The sequence below is a fragment of the Mytilus trossulus genome, chromosome 6 (genome assembly GCF_036588685.1).
Source record: "Mytilus trossulus isolate FHL-02 chromosome 6, PNRI_Mtr1.1.1.hap1, whole genome shotgun sequence".
Taxonomy (NCBI): Eukaryota; Metazoa; Mollusca; class Bivalvia; order Mytilida; family Mytilidae; genus Mytilus; species Mytilus trossulus.
The window spans coordinates 67526883-67549679 of record NC_086378.1 but is presented as its reverse complement, the minus strand read 5'-3'; the positions used below and the strand labels follow the sequence as shown (position 1 = coordinate 67549679).

General features: G+C 30.0%; 1 protein-coding gene across 1 annotated transcript in view; it reads right to left on the bottom strand.

Annotated features, from left to right (window-relative positions):
* The window catches only part of LOC134721722 (uncharacterized), a 103003-nt gene that overhangs the window by 6686 nt on the left and 73520 nt on the right, over positions 1 to 22797 (bottom strand). Inside the window, exons 2-4 of the mRNA XM_063584897.1 lie at positions 12432 to 12520; positions 8119 to 8256; positions 4794 to 4942 (exon numbers count right to left, since the gene is read on the bottom strand). Coding sequence (XP_063440967.1) covers positions 4794 to 4942; positions 8119 to 8255 — 286 coding nt within the window. The 5' untranslated portion in view covers position 8256; positions 12432 to 12520. The remainder of the gene's footprint in view (positions 1 to 4793; positions 4943 to 8118; positions 8257 to 12431; positions 12521 to 22797) is intronic.

Genomic DNA, 22797 nt, shown 5'->3' with positions numbered 1-22797 from the left:
TAACTGAACTTATAACCTGATAACTGTAGACTATATCAAAAGAGATCGATACAAGTAAGATGATAAATAAAAAGAGAGAACCAATCATTCATTATTTAAAATGCAATCATCAATGTGACTCTATTTCCAGATTTTAAATTGGTTCTTGTATTTCATAGCAGCTTAAAACACGTATTCTACTTATTATAAAATATTCACGGTTTTAAAGACAAGAGAGAGTATTTCGGTTTTAATCTTATCAAAGTGAGATATTTGAAAAGAAAATCTTTCGAGGCGCTAGAAATGCATAACAGTTACATTAAAAGATTTAAAAAAATACATATTTTAATAAATATTGCTATTACATAAGATAACACTTGGGCCAACGATTATATATTATTAGATAAAAAAAAGAAAATTTCACCAATATCATTTCGAAGGCAGGTATAAAAAATGTATCACCACAAATTTAATAATAAAACGAAAACAATCTGAAAATAATGTGATATCAATAATTCATTCAATATTCTTTTTATATATTAGAATATACAATTGTTAGTAAAACAAAGAGTGTTGAAATGCGAATATTTTCGTTTTTTTCCATTTATGTCGTACAAAAAGCCCTGTTCACATTCACTTTAAATGTGTTATTCTTGCTTGGATATACAATCGAATGTTAACCCAGTTTACTCTGTGTACAACGTCTACGCCGGGGACCATAGGGAAATGTCTGTATAAAGTCAGGAGTATGATGGATGTTACCAATTTGCTGTATGTGTTTTACGGCTTTTGATTATGCTATATAATGAGGGACTTTACATTTTTAATTTTCTTCGATGTCCGGTATTTGTGTGATTTAATTTTTTTGCAAAACATTTTTTTTTTATAAATTAAAAAAACATAGTAGCGTTTATGGTCTCCTCGACTATATATGACTCGTTGTTGTCGCGCGTATTTAATTTGAAGAATGGCCAACTCAATTATAAAGTAAAGTTGATAAACATTTTAAATAAGATTTGCTAATCAAAAAGCATTGAATCAAGTTAAGGCATTTCATACTGGTCAACCTTAAGTTTAAATACGCTTAGGCATTTTAAGCAATTGGTATATAATCTTTGATCATTATGAGCCCCCTTATAATTGTAGACTTATTCTTATAATTGGCTCGTCATGTTTGTTTTTGCTTAGTAGTGAAATTTTAAGCACACACGTATACTGTTAACTTCGTTATATTTTCTTTAACTAGTAAAGATATATGTATCCAGGTGTATTGATAAGTCGTTATACTAAGGCTATTTTTTTCTTTTTTTTTTCTGTAGACTTAGCTTTAATTTTTTATAACCATGCATTGGCAAGCTTGATAACTCGTAATTGTTTGTCAGTAACTAAATGTACAATGATGTCCCATACGGAACCTTCTGACCTTGTTTGTTTACATTAAAATTTCAATTGCGTCAAAATCACGTGATGTCAGTTCGTTATATCCAATCAAATTGCTCTACTGTCAATTAGGGGATTTTTCAGTCTACAGCAATTACGTTATTTCTTTCTGGGATATTGCTTCAAAATAGTTTGCAATAGTTCTGGGTTTTATTCAACAGGAAAACTCTTTTTTTTGCCATCCCTTTTGACATCAAGGGAATTTTGTATGAATATTTACATACAGTCATGATGGTCAGAATATCGATCTTTTTATAATGAATAAAAAGAAAATTCTATGAAAAATAAATGTAAATGGTTTCTTATTAACCAACTCTATATGCCTGTTCAAAATTATGGCATGGGCATCGTTTTTTCATATAGTTTTCCTTTCATTTTGGTTGAGCTTTTTTCGCGGGGAAAATCGAGAAAGAGGTAAGGAGCATGTCATTTCTAAATTCCTAAAAATACGTTTTGCTTGACCTATATTGTCTGCCACAAGATTGATGACGCTGAATGGAATGTACTCAAAGCAATGGAGGCCGGAAATGGGATTTTGTGAAGTTCTAGAATGTTTTTAAATATTCGGAAGTTGGGATTGAAACGGGCATTAGAAAATTGACATTTTTTGGCAATAATTGAGAACAACAATGAAAACTTACCTTTAGAAATGTTTTTTTATTCAAAAGTGCAGAAAAAACGTATTTTGCACTGTTTTTCTACGCCAGAAGTACCGTAGTGACATCAATGCGGAGTTTCCCCGTGTGTTAAGTTCAAACACAAATACCTAACGAACTGACAAGATGAACGATCTTAGACTACGGTAGGATAGTTAAACTACATAAAGGGTATACGAAAAATAATATGTACATTACTCATTGTCCTTTTATAACGAAAATATTTATATTGCCAAATGGAAGCTCCATTAATAATTAGAGGCAACAGTAGTTAACTGATGTTCCAATCTCATCAATTCATCATGAAAATATAAATCAATAAAACGTTGATAGAGATAATCGCACGACGCTTTTAGTTGCAAGATCGGAATCGTGTACAACGTAAGTGACCCCTGAAACGCATATATCTATTAAATGACAATCTGGAATAGGATAAAAAGTTTAATAAGCAGATCAGAAGATGATTATGTTATCTGAAGATAGCAAACATATGTTAGGAATGAGTTGAGATGGAGACATCGTATTGGTCAAGCAATTAATTCTAGTGACTGTAAAAATTATGTGGTCATAATGTCATACCTATTTTCTACCAAATCTGTGAGGAACACTTTTTTTTATGCCAGATAAACACCCCTATTAATGAATTGCGTAACGTTTTGCGAATGAACAGTTATGAGCGTAATGAATTAATTTCTATAAACCATCAAATGGATCAGGGGTTATTGTACTGCTGACAAATTTAGGAAAGTTAAAGATCGAAATTGTCAATATCGAGGAAAACGTAAGATATGAGGCAAACGTTTGTGTTTCAGTTCACAGGAATGCACGCATCCACTTACATTTTTATAAGATAATCTTGACAATGCTTTTGCAAACACATTTCTATTCTTCATGGGAAACCACTATGAGGAGTCAACTACGTAAGGGATATAAGCCGATAACAGTCCAGTCTGTAATTTTTTGGACAGGTCTGCGGCCTCAGACCTGTCCAATATTTTACAGAGTGGACTGTTAGAGGCTTACATCTTACTTACAACACTGTTTAACACGTCCAAAAAGATAAAAGTAAAGACAACGCAAGCAAAAACTTCTTTTTATCAAGTATAAAAATTGTTTCCTGTATAAACTTTCTTTACATTGAAATATATCCTACATGTCAGCCTCTTTAAACAGTAGTTCAAATTAAAAAAAAGAAATTACAGCTGAAGGTTAACAACATATATTGCTACATGGAGAATAAGACACAGGGTATTTGTATTATTATTTTTGCGTGCGGAAGGACGACACATAATATCCGTGAATACCTATGCATACGGTTTGTGTTTCAAAATCGATAAAGTGATGTAAGTATAATCAGTATAATAATGAGGAGAGCTATTCTTAAAAATACTGGACAGCTAAAGGTAACATATTGGTTTCTTACAGTTAAATGAATGTCCAATAACTGAAATTAAGAACGGGTAAAACAATAAAATGACGTCACAACAATTATTTAATGTTAAAGAATAGTTCTATGTCGACAACAGATGAGGGGTACAGCAGGCATCGTTAGTACCGAATGAATACCGAATGTCGGTTGAGAAAAACATTTACCAACATGGAAAAAAAATGAAAAGTGTTTTCAGGCAAACAATTAAACATCATGTTGGTGTCAGATGCAGTGAACTTTTATTTATTGAATACGGGCGTTTTACAATAACATAACTATTTTTTCCTAAATAAAACATCTTTAATATGCATACGTTATTTGTACGAAGGAAAATAAGACATTTAAATTTAAGTTAGCTCGATTCTCGGTTTCAAAGTAATTAACTTTTCAAAACACTAGTTTATATTGATAGGGGACTAATAAAGGAATCCAATTAGCAAAAAAAATATAAAAGTCACCGTGCTTCTTTTCGAAATATTAGCCATTTAAATTTTGGCGGGGAAATATCCTTTCTTGATTTTCATAGCTTTATCATTGACAAGTTTAAGTTCTCAAAAACTATAAAAAAATATTTAAAATTTTATAAAACTTTCACAGATGGTTTATCATTATACATGTAAAAGATTTACAAAAAGAAAAATGGGGGTCGCCGGGCAAATTTTAAGGTATTCAAATGGTTTAAAAAACCTGAGGATTCTGAAAATCTGACAAAAAATCCAAAATATGACAAGCCAGCTTCCTTAAATCCGTTTTTTTTATTGCGCATTGGGTTTTACATTGTTTGTGTGTGTTATATATGTGTCGCTTTGCAAATAAATTTTGTTTTTACTATATGGTTTAAATTATTTTTGAATACATATAAACTTATCACGATTTCAGTCATTTCACGGCTGAATTGTTCACTCCCAGAGTTCAATTTAATTTTTGGTGCAAAGCTTAAAGAAACATTACACACATTATTTGAAAAGATAAAGATGCGCATAGAACATCGGAATATATAACATTGATATATGATGTAATAATTCGGCGAGTATTGAAGAAAATCTGGAACGCCTACCCTCTTATAGTACATGTTATATTGTGTGTTTGTTTTACAATTTTAGTTGTTCATTTTCGTAGTTTATTGTGGATGTTTATTTTACTGAGAACCAGAATACAACAAATATATGATTGCGAGTACAACAGAACATGTATCATTATGAGATATACACTATTATGTGAACGTCAAACAACAATTAGCTTTTACAATATGAATGTATCGTAGCTGTGATAATTATAATAATAAATACCTTCCCATATGGTTACACTATCACTTGCGTATCTGCTGCCAACTTGTGTATGAATGAGAGTCACCCTTAAGATTATATATTTACTAAGCAGTAAACTACTAATGTCTTCTAAATCAGATTTTGTGGAGACTCTAAATACAGCACCATTTCTATAAGTATATAAGCATATAATTACTTAATTTATATTCCTGTATTGAATATTAAATAAATTAAAATTGCTAGATCAATGGTATATTTAGTTAAAAACCAGGTTAATCCAAATTATTCTACATAAGAAATTGCCTGTACCAAAAGAAACAAATGACGGTTGTTATCCTTTGTTTGATGTATTGAAGCTTTTGATTTTGCAATTTGATTACGGACTTTTCGCTTCAATTTTTCTCGGAGTTCGATTTAAAACTTGTTATGTGACTTTTTGCATATGACTTTTCATACAAAGTAAAACTGAAACTTCACTAACATCAAGTAAGTTTAACAAAACGTAATTGAATACGAAAATTAAAATTAAAATCATTGAGATGAGCTTTCGTTATGTTTCTTCGATCGATAACGTCAAGCTAGATAACTAATGATAAAAGGTTCAGTAGCTTGAATTGGGGCAAATAATGCAAAATATTCGAAACATGTATATAAAAAACAATATTTGAGAAATTTGCAGTAATCGTATATGCTTCGTCGTGTACAATACAAAATCAGAAAGAAACCAAGACTGTCAAATGTTTTGATTTCAGCGTTTGTCATGAAGGTTTATCTAATATAGCGCTTTGATACAAATCATTCTGTAAAGTGGTTTTTTTTAAATGATTTGCTTCATCAATAATGGCTTTCTCTTATATGATATTGTATAAGAGCTAATTTTCTTTTACGGTTTAGTTTCCTGCTTGCTTTGTTTGTATATAAGCTTAAAGTTTCGACTATCTACTGATTCCAGATGTCAATCTTAATTCAAATTTACAATGCTTGAGTAACAATTCATACAAACAAGATAATTAAGCCAACCAACTTTCAAACTATTAGCAAATTTGAAAATTAATTTTGAAACGTTTATAGGACAAAAATAAGATTAGAAAAATTGACAGTGAAAGATAATTGTCCTGGTCTTCCTTTTCGGCAGGCGAATATACTAGATTAAAACTTGAAATGTAGTTGATGGGAAATGATGGAAAGCTGCAGCAACCCGACATTGTAATAGCAACACAAACAAAAGGATTTGAAGGACGTTTACAAAGCAATAAGATTAACGCTTTCACTTAAGCTTCATTCCAATACGTTAATTCCACTGCGTTACAAAACGTTATTCGGAGTAATAGATCTCGTGTCCATATCTTAATTCTTTTAGGCAAAATACTTAAGATATAGTAGAGACAACATGCTTATGAATAAGAATTTGAAATGTATTGAAAAAGTTATTATAGTATTTTCAAGTAATTTTTATATATATCTGGTACTCAAACAATGGTAGGTCAAGAAAAATGATATCTTGTACAATTATGTTTAGGTTGCTTTAAAAGAACATACTTACAAGCAAATATGTTTAAATCCTTAATCCTTAATTGCAATCAGTAGATGTAGCCGAAGAACAATCATTTTGTAATTACTATTGATTTATGTGAAGAAGGAAAAAAATCAAATGTTTTCAATAATCTGCTGTCAGTTCATATAAATCATTGTTCACTTATTATTCATTTTTCTCGTTTTCTTATATCTAATCTAAGATTATATCAAATCAAATTATAAAAATAAGTCGGTGATATGAATTTATTGTTTCAAAATAAATTTTCGTTATATTTGTAATCCGATTGCTTTAAGTTTCTGAAAATATGTTGCTTTAAGGTGTCTTCAACTGAACGTAATATGGTTTAATTCCATAAAAACAAAACAACTTATATGCGCGTCAAAATTTAATCTACGTCAATTCATCTATGGCCGATACATGTTTTTTATTAGCAATTATATCACAAGACATTCATTTATATGCATAGTTGGAAATATATTGGACAATGCACGAATGTGAAGCTGTACTAAAACACATTATGTGCAGGCTTCATATTCATTATTTTACTGACAAATATTTAATTCGTAGTATTTCAAACTTATTAACATACTGGGCCTGCATATTGGGAACGAACGAATCGTGTTTCGTCTAACTCATCAATAGCGCTTGCATTATAATGGTTGGAACAGCACTTAAAACACAAATTCCAAACAAATATCATAATAAAATACCACTATGGAGATTTAATCCTAGACATCGAACCGTTGTGTTTTATATGTCAACTTTTTGTAAACATTAATTTATAGAATATTAGCATTTCAAATGTATTTCTTGTCAACAAAGAAAGCTTAGTTTTGAGCTAATGATACCAATCGGGACAGAACTTTTATTAGCAGTGGCCTAGAATCAGTTGTTGTTTAACATGTTTAAACGCATCAAAATACAAGGATCATAATTTTGAACGCTCGACACAAATTTCGCCGTTTTAAGACTCATCATGTCAGCGCACCACGATTTATAAGAACTTGAAACACCAGTAAAGTCGGATGATATTTGATTTTAGAATTGTGTTCTTTTAGCTATTGTATTATATTTAATATCGCCTGGATCCGTGGGAGATGATATGTTTATCCTGAGGAAGCACCCAGTTTGACATTTGAAGTGTTTGTAGTTTACTTGTTTTACTCATTGTTTTTTACATTCAGGATGAGTTTATGCGTTTAAATCATCGATAAACAACTTTGTTGTCTTATTGTTTTGCCAAGTTGTCAGGCAAAATATGATCTCTTGCTTTTCGCTTTTTTTCGCGTATATTTAAACTGATATTCCATTTTATATTAAATATTTTGTCACATGTATCCCTAAACAAACTTGCTGTCGATTAACGTCTCGAGCATAGCAGAAATTATTCACATTGTCGTGATTGTGATATTCGTGTTATATAATTTTAACATCGTAGTCCTACTGTTCTGGAACATTTATTTTTTATTAAACATATATTAGAATATAAATATTTTTTTTAATTTCTAAGTACTTTGAATCTTGATTTCTGGAATACAATAATTACATCGAAATGCTGCAGTGTTAATGATCTTTCAGTTCTCCTACGTTGTCATGTTCTGCTGAAAGTCTATCTGCTATTTATTTAATACAACCAGGAAACATGGCTGGAAAATTGATATTCAGTTTCTTCGTTATTGTCCAAATAATTAACTTGTTCAACATTTACGATGTTTGAAATTAATGCATGGGTAAATAAAACTTTAAAATGCATGTAATTGATTAACTAATAGCACGAATGTTTTGCTTGTTTATGCTAAAGTAACGTACTTATCTGATTTTATCCTGTGTTTTATGTCCGGAGTTTCTTTTGATAAATCTAGTCTACCGTCGCGATCACACCAAGCCCTAGTTGTATTGCACGATAGGTAATCGCACCATGGAATTATTTCTATAGCATGTTCCATTCTGAAAAAGAAGAAGTTCTGTTTTCAAAATAAGTTATGCAATATGAAGTATACAATGATAATGCGGATCAGCTGAGAACTTAACTAAGCAACAAACAAAGTGATAGAAACTTTCCAGTTGATATATTCAGTTCTAAGTAACCGCATGTCAACAGCGGCTGCTTATGCATGATCTATCTGCAAGGGGTCAAATAGGAAAAAAAAACATTCCTTGTGGTTAATCGAAATGGTATGTCGTTGTGCAAAAGGATTATGGATAAGTTTCGAATATCTCATTCTCTCGAGTTTGAAATTACCTAATGCGACTTTTAAATTACAATTTACCTGCCATTACCAACACAACAGTTTTGATTACTGAGAAGAATTACGTTACCATTCCAAAAGCACATGCAATTGTCTAAGCTTGTTTATGAGGTTCATCTTGCTCAAGCTTTTCGATCTATATTTTGGTATATTTTTGGTAAACTGTTTAGGGCTTTCCAGCAGTTTTATTATGGGTCATGAAATGAACTGTGCTTTCTTTGGATAAATTTATGAAAACAACACAAATTTAAAACAGCCTTATACAAAAATACATATTCATTGTATAAGACCCTACAATATGCATCAAATTTATGTTTAGTGTACTATTGCATTTCATATACATATCTAAATATAATAACACAAGTTATTTGCAGTTGTTTTTTATTATCAAATGCAAGAAATTATAAGCACATCAATGCGGAGTAAATATAAGCAATACCGATTGCATCGGACAAGGACATGCACAATAAGGATAAGATTAAATCTCGTGCTTTTCTACAACTACAAGATTGTCGTTACCACATTAATTTTTTGCTAGACATTGATAATGTTTAAAACGTGCATTTCAGCACAACTATGAGGGATAAAGATAACCAATCCCGACTATATAAAAAAAGGACATGTAAAAACACATGAATGTTGACAATAGCATTGCTATATGTGTACATAAAATGACGTGGTTTAAGTGCTTATTAGACAATTCTCTATCTGAATAACAATAAATCAAAAGTAACTAATTATAGGTAAAATTACGGCCTTCAAGAAGAACATTTGCTCACACCGTTCATAATTATATGATTAAAATATGACAATGGCATACTATGTAACATAATTATAATTTATGTTGTCACTGTGAATAAATAGATTAGACAATCATATAGTGATTGAGATTATTACACAATGTCAATTGCAGTTCCCCTATTTTTGACATGTTTACCTGTTATGTCTGATTGTTGTATTACACAATATTGTCACTAAAAAAAGAAATGTTATGGAACTATCATACACGTTAGACATTTGACTAGTTATAATACTAGGTATGTACTATTATTTACATAAAAATGTCTGTACCAAGTCAGGCGTAGGACAGTTTGAGTCCATTCGTTTAAGGTGTTTGAGCTGTTGATTTTGTCATTTGCCTCAGGACTTTCCTTTCAGAATTTGTTCAGAGTTTGTTATATTTGTAATTTAAATCTTTTGAAAAATATATATCTTGTAGAATGTTTTTGTAACGAAAATTAAGTACGATACAAGATTCAAAACGATGTACGTGGGAACCACCACCTAACTACTAATATAATCCGTACTGTATGACTCTAGCTTTATGTCAGGAGACAATAGCTAAAAGTCTTCTTACTAGATACATTTAAACATAAATTCTAAAATAAAATACATTTCAATAAGGAAACCTGATTCATGAACGTATTTGAAACCATATTTAGTTTACCAGCATGAGACGTGTACTCTTGGGAAATTAAAACATATCTTGTAAAACAACAATTAACATTAATGCTTCCTTTAAATATTACTTGTGAGAAGTTCACTGATAAATGATTGAAATATAAAATCATCAAATGTCATGTTATGGAAGAAAACGAGTCGCTGTAAATATTCAATGAATTGCTATTTTAGGATTTTTTTCTCATTTAAACGTACGAAGTTTATTCAGCAACGCAATATGTGCAGTTTAATTCAAAAATCAAAACGGAGATGATGAATGTCATTGAGACAACATTATAATGACCAAAAATTTCACAAGTACTTTTAAAGTACAAGAAAAATTTAAAAAGTGAAAAGATTTTACAAAAGGAATAAATTGAAAATATCGAGCATAAAGGATTATCTGAAGTTTGAAACTGTGCACAACACCATGGAATCATAATATGAACCGTATTATGACAAATATACATATCAATTTGATATAGTTAACCGCATCTTCCAAATTAAAGATGAATTATATACTTATATGTCGCTACGGTCGGTCTTTCATTTGACCAATCCCTGAAAACCCTTGGTGAATAGAAAAAACTTAAAATACAAATGTATGCAGTATCTTTTACATAACTTGAAAATGAAAATGAAAATTGTAAGTTACAAATGAATATAGATTAATAAAATTAAAGACGCGCCATCAAAAAAGGCTGAAATTGTGAGTCGAGTTGATAGATGGTCGTTATGTCGTTATGACTCAATCACGAAAATAAAATATCATTTAAACATGAAACCGAAAGCAAAAAATGTACAATATTTTCCCATATTTGCTTCAAATGAATGGTTTTGTTTTCATTAACAGTAAGTTCATAATGTGTCGGTCTTTGTATATTTAAATTTAGTTATACTATGGCACTTTTTTTATTTTTTTTTTGGCTTAAAATTCATAGGGATTGCTTGAAGGTTCCCATCGGAATTTTGTTTTTCTTAACTTTCCTCATTTTACTTTAGCATTGTTGTTTAGATATATAACGCCAAATCGAGCAAGCACTATCAACATATTGTTAATGTTGTGTGCATTGAACAATGTATTCTACATGTATTTGAGTTGTCGTATATACTTCAACACAAGATAGACCGTTTCCTAGCATTCAGATGGGTTTGTTGACGAAGCTACATTGTACCTCATTGATGTATACACTATGCCTATTGTAATGTACCGCTTTAACTGGTAGTAACTTGTTATCGGGCTTGCTCTGCCTAAAAATTCTGTGTCAAACCAAAGTGTTGAAAAAGCATACATTGTTTGCAGCTTCTGTGAAAATTAGGATTGTGAGCAATTTTTGATTCATCAATTGCTTGGGCCAGTTTTTAATTTCTGTTCTATATTTGTAATGTCTATTTATCTAATCAAAACGGTGATATATTCTTTTGAAAATAATACCAAACAAGAAAAGTTCTGATGTTTCGTTCATGGACACGTATGCAACGTCACAGTCAATTAGTTTGGTTTGTAATTATTAGTCTACAGACATTTAAGACAACTCAGCTGTATTTCACTTCTATGAGAAAGTTATTGCAGTTGATTGTTAACTTGACAGCTGCAGATACACCAACAAAAAGAGTTTGTACAAGCTTTATTGCAACAGAATGCCGAACTTGGTTTTACTTTCTCGATAATGCACAATTAAAATAAAATATAGATACAAGGGAACACAAAATTAAAACAACACTGTGAAGGCTTTTTCAAGTCAAATTCCAGTCATGGGCCAATATGCAATAGGGATGACCAAAGCTTAAATCTTTTTTTTAGAAGAAATTCCTACATTAGATTCTAATTTTCAAAATTAGAAAGTTTAGTTGATGAGTTTGTTCATAGTTTTTAAATCTAGAAATCACTTAACAAAAGGAGTTCCTGAAACATGTATATCGCATGCAGAAACTAGTGTTTAATGTTTGGGCAACGGTTTCTTCTTTAAACATATCTTGGTATTATTGCTTTCAAAACTATTGGCTGTTTTAATGACACCATTACAAAAAACATTAAACCTTCTACGTTTCAATCAAAATGAAAGGAGTATAAAATTCTTTGAAAAAACATACACACCACTAAGAAAGGAAATAAATTTTCAACCTCGACAGGAAAATGAGTCTTCAAAAATGCTACCAAATAGTATGCAACTTTTGTTAAAGTCAGGGCGTCTCGAAAAAATGTAAAACTGTTTTACAAATATTAAATCTAGTTTTGATATAAATTTATAATAATGTTAGTACAGTTCAACTTTAATGTTTCTTGTTTGCTATGGAATAAACCTCTCATCGTGTCAATGGTTGGTGTATAGTTTTACGAAAATTAACTCATTAAAATTTTATGTTCAAAACTTTTGCGAGGAAATATAACAAAAACAAGTGATTTTAAATGAACATATTAAACAATATTACCTTAATCGTTTATGTCCTTGGTAAATTCTTCACAGCAATAAAGTAATGATATTCCAAAAAATTTACACAACATAACTCTACCAGTATGCCTGAAAGAGACTTCGAATCAATAACAAAATTGATCTTATAATCTGACAAATACCTGGTGTTTTCAATTAGTACTTTTAAATCCTCACTGCATGTTAGCTGAATCAGTTCAATTGTGTGATTAACAATGCTGAATTTTGTAACGAACAATTCGACTGTAAAATTGATTTATTCAGGAATAAGCATAACATGGCGAGCCAGCCTGTTTGAGTGTTCATAAATAATTATGTTATTCGTTAAAGAAATAAACACTTTTCTCCAATCATCATTGTCTTGCTGGATGTTGTTTGTTGTAATAAAGCACACGCTTGCACTGACGATTTGGAACGACAACGATAATCTATAAACCAGCTGTTATTTTGTTTTATGTAGATCAATATCAATTCCTAGTGGTAGAAACGATATAACATTTTTATACAAATGCACCATAAATGTCAAAATATACATTCGATTAATAAACAAGATAGGACAAGTATTATAGCGTATTTTGGCAAGATTGAGAAATACCAATACGTATTATGCAAGATCTATTATTCTAAGAACATTGACGCTTTTTTCGTATGTATTGTAGAGGATAAGGCGATCAAACTATAAGTAGTTTCTGTCATAAAAAACGCTTGAGTTGTTCGATCTATCTTGCAATATATAGCACAAGCATTGCAAGTGGTGGATAATATGTAATCTCCACATTAAGGACACGAGTAAAATGTCAATACATTTATAGTAGTATTACGAAGTTAGCATAGCGATCTTAGACCTAAACTATAATTCAAACCATACATTGCAAATATAGTTGTAGAAGCAAATTGTGTTTAACTGTATAAAAAAAGAACGAATATGGTATGTTAAAATATGTAGGTGACAATATAAAGACGAAAAAAAGCGAAAACCATATAAGTATCTAAACCATAATTCGAAAAGAGACCATAGCAAAAAGAAGCAAACTTTAAAACAAGCGACTGTTACAAGCTAGAGGGTTAGCTACCCACCAAACCAGATTTAATCAATCAGTGTCTACATATAAAAATCCCTATCCTTAGTCAAGAATATGATAGTTGTTTTCTATTCGTTAAATGTGTTTGCGCTATTGATTATTCCATTTCTTAAATGACTTTCCGTTTTAATTTTTCCATAAGTTCGATATATTTGTTGTCTCACAATTAACATGATTAACATAGAAAACAATAAACTAAGAAACCCCAAAACTAACGTTGTAACCAGGTATCTAGAAAGGTAAGCAGTAAATAGTCCATTAGCGGCAGCCGTCATGTTAATCATGACAAAAAATAAATGATTACTTGAATTTGGCTAGAAGTCTTTACCATTACCCATACCAACTGTTTTGCTCAAAAACTACAATATAAATAATAGAACACCACAGAAAAAATGGAAAAGTGATAGATAGTAACATGTTTTCAATAAAAAGATGCACGTTCATGTGAACAACAAATTGATACTATTGTAAAATAAAAATTGACAAATAGACAATAATATATTAAGTTCATGAGAGAAAAAAAACCACAAACAACACCATACAAACGGACATTTAAGTCTTAGAACTGACAGCTTTTAATAAAAAATGTATCTTGTAATTAAAAAGTAAAAATAAAAAACATCGCAAACTCCACAGAAACTACAAATCGGAAGGTTCGTAATCAAATGTCATAATTCAAGGCTCAAAATCATCAGAAGGAAAGATAACAATTGTCATATTGCCTTCTTGGTATATACACCTTTTAAAGTAGAACATAATGGATAAATATAAAAAAAGAAGATGAGGTATGATTGCCAATGAGACAACTATCCACAAAACACCAAAATGACACAAACATTAACAATTATAGGTAACCGTACGGCCTTCAACAATGAGTAAAGCCCATACCGCATACAGTCAGCTATAAAACCTGGTTTTATAGCTAGCTAAACCTTTTGCTGGTATTTATTTGTAAAAACATCTTTTACAAAGAAACAAACAGACATTTTAGGGAAAAAAATTCAAACTTTAGGGGTACAGATGTCCACATTGGGTAATTAAACAACCATAATAACAAACCAATATTTAACAAATAAACACAAAACACAAAGCCCAAAGCACACTGGCAAATAGGAAAGACAAGACTACAAAATTTACCATAGCACAATATCACAATGACGGAATATTAAGAAAAGAGCCACGTCATATGTAACAAAAAAACACAAAAGGCATATAAAAAAGCACATTATAAAAATGAAAGGCGATATCCAATTCTCACTATTTATGAATTCTATAAATACCGCATTTGATATTTGCTTTATTATCAGTTTTATTACTTGTACAAATATAAACTACTTCCGCCCTCACTTCATAAAGTCAACTAGTTCTATGAAGCTAACAGAATATCGTGTTTTATGATTATATCAATGTAGGTTAATACAAATCTAGCTGAACAATTTCTGACACGTCGATGTCACGTGAGTTGTAATTCATTTTATTTTACATCAGCTTTTGATAGGTTAATTAAATTGATTCGCAAATCAAAACGTCAAATAATTTGAATTACGGTCCTAAAAATGCAGTTAGTTCATAAAAAGGTTTTAACAATATAAATGTCATATATGTATTCCATAGAAATGAATTTGTTTTGTAACAGGTAATTCAAGATCAATTGCTTTTTGAAATTTGAAAATATTTCTTGAAAGAATAAAATGAAAGTAAAATTACACATATTAGATTGAAATACTCATAAATGTATACTTCGTATTTTGTACTCAATTGTTCTTAAAAAATACTTGCAACTGTGCCGACAGAAATACAGAACCCCAAATTTAATTCAAAGATTGGAAATGGACTTCAATGACACCTGCCAAAACCAAACGATCACTAATATCAAACATTGAATCGACTTGAAAATAACTGTTATAGTTTTGCTTGAGTTCAGGTATTTTCCAATGCTTTAGCTACATTGTACAATTCATTTCTCTATATATAAATTTCAAACATATTAGTTACAAATTTTCAGGTTTTGCTCGTATGTATCATGACACTTATTGTTAACAAAATGTCATACATCCACATCTCTGTATATGAAATTTGTTTTTTTTACGTGTTGTTGTTCAAAACGTGTTGTGAAGTTTAAATAGCTTGTATTAAGAATAACATGTAATGAACACTTTAAGCTTTAGTGGATATCACAGGCTAATAAGATACTGTCAGTATGTCTGCCGATTTAATTACCTTTATTTTCTTTCTTGATGTCTAGTGTACCATAGACATTTTATTAATCTGCATTTCTATTTCTTACAAATTGTAATCAATGATATTAGTGAAGCGTGATTTTACTCCGATTGATACAATGAACGTCAATTATAATTAAGTATATACGTTCTGCTGAACCATAATATATTGACTAAAAAGACGGATATAAATTGAAAAAATACGATTACAAATAATCGGTATGTATTTCATATCACTGCAAAGCAATTCTTGAAGGCATAAATTGGAATTATGGCATTAGCTGTGTCGTTTTATATTACTGATCTTGATCATCGACTTACAGTAATAGATAGGAGCAAATCTTACGGAATCTATCAATTGTCAATTCCAAGTACACTTCAGATTACCATTCGTTTCTTTTTTTAATATCCTTTCTTTCTTTTGATAATATTGAAACTTTAAACTTTATAAAATTGAAACAATAAATTACAAATATGCAAGACTATTTTTACCAGTCAATTCATCAATATGCCAAGGTATATATCGATCTTTTTTATTCGAGTATATGTATCACTGTTTTCATTTTTCAACATTTTATTCAAAATATGATTTCTGTTATATAAATAAAAACTATGAACAGTGAACAAATGTTTAATATTTCATACCTTCTATGAACTTTTATATCAAGTATGCGTCTTTTATATTGTGGATTGTTATATAATTTACGTATGAACATGATAAATTTATCGATACGAATTTGTTTTAGTCTTCTTAGTTTTGTTTCAAACTTAAGTTTTTATTATTTCTAATTTTAACTTAAGATCATCATCGTTTGCAATGTAAGTAATAATGATAAACAGTTGTATATGTATACAGATAGTAACTCATAAATAATTTCATTACAGCTTGCAGAATATTTTCCTATATAACAAATTCGAAATTTGGAAATCTTCTCCTACATGTCCGCCTTACTACATCATTATTGTTTTGCTTTCAGTTAAAATTGGTGAGAGAAAGAGGTTTGAGTCTTAGTGACACATATTAACCTCTTCATAATACATGGCAGGTGCGTAAGACTCTAATTTTAAATAAATGGAGTTGTTAGTTTTCCTGCGCTGAATGTTAGTGGTTCAAATTGTAATCTTTTGCTTCCACCACTTCAAAATGGCTCCCACAAAACATTTGGATTTGCTGAAAGTAGCGGTTAACAGCAAAAAAAAAAACCGCATTATCCTCATTATCTTGTATACATGAGTAGCAATATTTTATACGGAAGACAAGTGGTTTGTCTAAAAGGCACTCATGTTAATGTAAAAGTAAATGTAAAACATGTTAAAGTATTCGATCCTTGATAAACCTTCATTATCAAAAGGAATATGAAATTTACTGATGCAAACAATATGTGCCTACAAATCAATCCACATACACTTGCAATTTGTATGCATATCTCTTAAAACAACTTCCTTAGGAAAAATAAATATATTCAAACAAACGTCAACAGTATTAAGAAAAAGAAATACATATATTTTGGAGAGATAATGTCATAAAACCTGTTACATTTCCGAGGTTTTACAATATGAAACTGTATTACTCTTGAACTTTAAAAAGATACAATATCTAACACGACAAAAGTACAACGCACAAAGTAATGTTACAAAAATACGGTTGTGTGCATATCTTTGAAAACGACTCCCTTAGGAACAATAAAAATATTGAAGCAAACATCATCAATATTTAGAAAAATACATATATCTTAGTGAGATAACGACATACACCTTTTAGTTATATAAATTGTCAAAGTAATAAACTAGGAAACTGTCTAACTCTTGCATTTGAAACAGATAAACAATTTAATACGACGAACACCAAAAGTACACCGCAAAAGTATCATCACAAAAATACTGAACTCTGAGGAAAATTCTTTACGGAATCCCTAATAAATGGTATAATCAAAACCTCAAATCAACAAATTGATAACAACTGTCATATTCCAGACTTGGTACAGGCATTTTCCTATGTATTAAATGAAGGTAATGGTACTATTTGTATAGTGTCATATATAAAAGTTTAATAATAGTTCTTAAACAATTTGTTTCTTGTTGTTATTGTTTACAATCCTGCATGGTTTGTGCTGATTATATTTTATGCATGTTGTTTGTCAAAGTATATTGTATAAACTCCCATAAAAGTATCTGGTAGTTGTATTGGACAATCTAAGATAGCAATGAACACATAAATATAATACTGTCCACAACTCTTTTTCATCTTGAAAAATTTATTTCACAAATATTTTACTCAATACGTATTGATTTGTAAAAGGAAAGAAAAATGTAATGTCTAAAAGGACATTTATTTTAAATTCGGATAAATGTCATGAATACATGCATAAGTGAGAAACGTTTATCCGATAAATGGTTCAAATTAAATCGATAATTTGCATTTTATCAATCAAAACTAATTTAAAGAATGTGAATTATCAAAATCCTTTTTTGAACTTCACCATTTATCACGATACTAATGCTCATACATTTGTACTTTGTCACTGCTCAATGAAAAGCTGTCTACATCAATCACCGATTCACACCAATAATAGAATATATTAGAGATATTCTATATTGACAATCGATATTAACTGTGCTGAAAAGTTGATTTGATTCTAATCAGAGCATAATTTGGTAATCTGATAAAGATGAGCCCTCTCCGCTTAATATTTTCCACTTTCCTTGCACAGCGCAAATTGTTCATGTTGTTTTCAATAACAAAAACGAAACTGTAAACTGGTAAACAGCAAATGTCTGGTTCTTGTCTGTTTCGTTTGATAAAAGGACTTGAATTTCCGAACCAGACACGACAGTTATGCCGCAATGATATTGCTTTTATAAAGTTTTGAGTTCCTAGTTTAGTTGAAACAAACACTAACGGAAACATAACGTGAGAAAAAGGGCAAACAAACTTGGATATAGTGCAAACATTAACGATAAGTTTGATTGTTTGCTATCATATACCTTGCTGGGGCAAATAAGTAATGGCAATAGTTGTATACCACATGTCAATTGTAGTAAAACTTGAACAAATGTGGCTTAAAAACCAATGCTGAGGGAAACATTTAACAATAATAGGAATATAATTAACTCTTGATAGCAATATTCATCTTAAATATGCAACATTGCCTCTTTCCGTGAAAACACAGAAAGATCAAGTACCTGACTACTTAAGACATTCACAGTTGTTTGCCAGCTACATCAATGGAAGAAGAATAAAAATCCGACTATTATATTTTTGAAATGATACAAAAGTTTGTAATACAGATACTACTAATGTTTAAATATATTTTACAGCTATATCAAATGGACAATCATATAAAACATTGGTTCGAGTATTTGCCAAAACAGTATTTGACTTAATCTTTCGGAATGTTTGGTCTTGATGTTTTTCCTGAGTATGGCATCAAGTTCAATACTCTCCCTCTATGTTTGCTGATGCCATACCTTCGATAATTTGTTTTAACTTTGATATAAGATTTGTTTTTATTATCTCTATATATAACATTGACACCAGTTTCAGCACAAAAACATACTTATTCCAAGTCAGGAATATGACAGCAAGTTTTCCATTCGTTTCCTGTGTTTAGGGTTTTGATTTAACCGTTTGATTTTCCGTTTTAAAATTTCCTCAGAGTTCGGTATATTTAAGATTTTACCTTTATTCTATAATGTAAGACAGGATGTAGACTTTAAAAATATCATTTTCAATTTCAATGTATCTTTATCCAGTGTTCATTTGGTTTATTTTACATCGTTGGCTTATTAGAACGTCTAGGCAGTGGAATAAAGGTGACTTTATGTTATTTGAGAATGGAAATGGGGTATGTGTCAAAGAAGCAACAACCCAACCATAGAAAAAACAACAGCAGAAGGTCACCAACAGGTCTTTAATGTAGCGAGATATTCTCGCAACCGTGTCCATTTGTGATGATGTGTCGATTTAAACATATCAAATCTTAACACTGAAGATTTTTACAATTTATCGGGAGAATTTTAAGTACCAGACAAAAATACTACTCATAAATCCCCTTTACCAGTTTTTATTGTTCACTATACAATGCAATAGATTTGAAACTTAAACTTCATAGGTGACTAACGGCTTACTACCCTTGTGTATTGTATTGATTGCACAAAACTCACATTCAGATAACAAAAAGATAATCTGATAGATTGGAAATTATTATCAACTCAGCAGATATTGTCCATTTTTATTTTGTAAGGTATCAGTTTTCAGACATTCACATTAAAAATGCATTAAAATATCGAATAATACTACATTACAAACATATTTCTGTTTTCGAATAATAAAGCAGCTATGATGTATCCTATTGATGTTACTTATTTGTCAAAAGACATGAATTGTTCCACAGTTATTACTTTTCTTAGTTCTCCCAAATAGCCTATTAATATTAATAATATCCCATCAAATTATAAAATTTGTTTTTGCAACTAGATTACTTATTCGTGGAATGCTGATACATGTATATGTTCTGTTTATGATAAAGCAAACAACAAACACACAGAGGAAATTATAGACAGCATGCATCTGTTTTGAATACAAATATAAGAGTACGCAATAATCTTTAGCTCTACGTGATTGTTAGTTAGTAGAATAAATTTATTTTAAATAATGACGTTTTAAAAAGTAACAAAAAATCAACATCTACTTTATTATAAGCTACAATGCGTCTATCAAAATATTGAAGGAAACTTCCAGGAAATTATCAAGTAAAGACAACAAAATTTAAAAGGACTATTTGGCAGGGCAAGACTTTAAAACAGTATGTACTAAAATTTATTGATGAAGATGAGAACAAAACCCCAAATAAGTGTATATGTAAATTTCATTATAACAAGGTATTAAATAAAACTGGAAATCAACATCAAGTTTAGAAAACCTCCATTTCTTCTTACCTCTAAATTTCATGGTGTTAGTTCAATTATTTTTTAATTTGATGTAATTACCTTTTTTTTCTGTTTAGTTGGTTTTTTTCATATTCAACCTATTAATTATGTTTTACATACATATTGTGCATTATAACTTACCTGAGAAATAAATTGCAAAACTTGATAGTAAGGCTTAACCTTTTCATGATTTGTAAACATGAAAATTTAGAAACTAAGCTTACTCCATGCATGCATGGACGAAGGTAACTAACGTTAACTTAGTCCATGCATGCATGGACTAACACAACAGACTTAGTCCATGCATGCATGCACTAAGGCAACTAACCCTAACTTAGTCCATGCTTGCATGGACTTACACAACAGACTTAGTCCATGCATGCATGGACGAAGGCAACTAAAATTAACTTTTTTAAAGTTTGAAAAATTTATAAATGCAAAATATTTCAAAAAAATCAAATTTTTCAAAATTAAAAAAAAAAAAAAAATATTTAAAAAAAAATTTCTTTTAAAATTTAATTCTTATAAAAATAAATGAAAAAAACATGAAAAATTTACAAAATTATATTTTTCCAAAATGCTGAAAAAAGGTTTAATTCCATTTTTTTTTTCAAAATTAAACAAAAAGAAGAAAAAAATGGTTAGTTATCACCACCAGATATAGGTACCCTTGAATATAGGTATAAATGCCACATGAGAATATTCACGTCTGCCAAAAGATTGGAATGTGTTCACATTTCATTTCAATGGTAAAAACTCTTCACTGAACAGATCAGTTGGAGGTGATTTGTTTAACATAACCTGGACAGTAGCTGCAATTAGTTCCTGAAAGTTCCTATTCATTTAGTAGTGGTAAGTGTTATTTTAGTTTGTTGTTATTATATCTGTAATAAACATGTTTTGTTGCACTATGATTTTTGCCTTTGTCTCAATAGCAGCCAACTTTTTGTATATATTGTACATGTACATGCATTTAGTCGTCAAATCATCAACCCAACAATGTAAGATCTGTAAATTTGCTTTCAAATTTTTTTTGTTCTTCCCATGCCGGGATTCTAATCCATGCTACTGAGATATTGTGACACCAAATCTGTACAATTTTTAAACACTAGAGAAGAGCAGATGATTTAAACACTTTTGTGTAATCCAGCATTATATAAGATGTTTTTGTATCTAATGTTATTATTGCAGTTTGGGCATTTAAAAATATGTTCGTTATGTCCATTGGTTGTGTTTGGTTGCTGTCTGCCATATTAAATGGATTTCCTTTTTTTGTTATTTGCTTAAATTTGTCTATTAGCTTTCTCTTTTGAAATTTAATAAAAACAGTTCACAAATTAAGTGTGCTGGGCTTATTTTAATTAACCTTCATCAGAAACAAACTAACAAAAATTTGAAAGCAAATGATGTAGATAGCATTATCTTGGGACTTAATTAGCCCATGTATAACGATCTTTAAATTCAGGCTTTTGCTCATTGTTGAAGACTTCAGGTGACCTGTACTTGTTTACATCAATGCCCTACAATGCAGGGCTAGTAGTTGTCTCAATTGCAATCATTCAATGTATCCTTGCTTTTGTATCATTTAAAGACTTCAATTCTTTAAATCATTTCAGTTAACACATTTTAATTTCAAAACATTCAACAGATATTTCCAAATAACAAATTTTGTAAACAACAGATATAATTGGTAACTGGTAATTATTTTACAGTCAATATGTTTTTATATTTATCAAGAGGCATCATAATCATGTTCATTAAATTCTTTCCTTGTCAGACTGTTACTGATCTCAAAACCAGTGAAAATTGCAAGTAGCTTTTAGTTTCTAGTAGTACTATTTTGATAAGATGTGAAATTTTTCGTCATTTCTTTTGATGTTCTGTCATATCCAGTCAGACTATTTCACATGTTGAACTTTACTCACAATTATATTTCATCTGTAAATGCTAAATTATGCAACTTCTAATGCAGGGAGACATGAGGGTTACTAATTTTTTAAATGTATAACTAGTATTTATCTAATACAGTATATTTTTTAATATCAAAATAAAAATAACTAAAACTGAGTATTTAATAACAATATTTATTTGCCATTTTTTTTTTGTTTTCCGTTATCTAACTTTAGTTTGCCTCAAC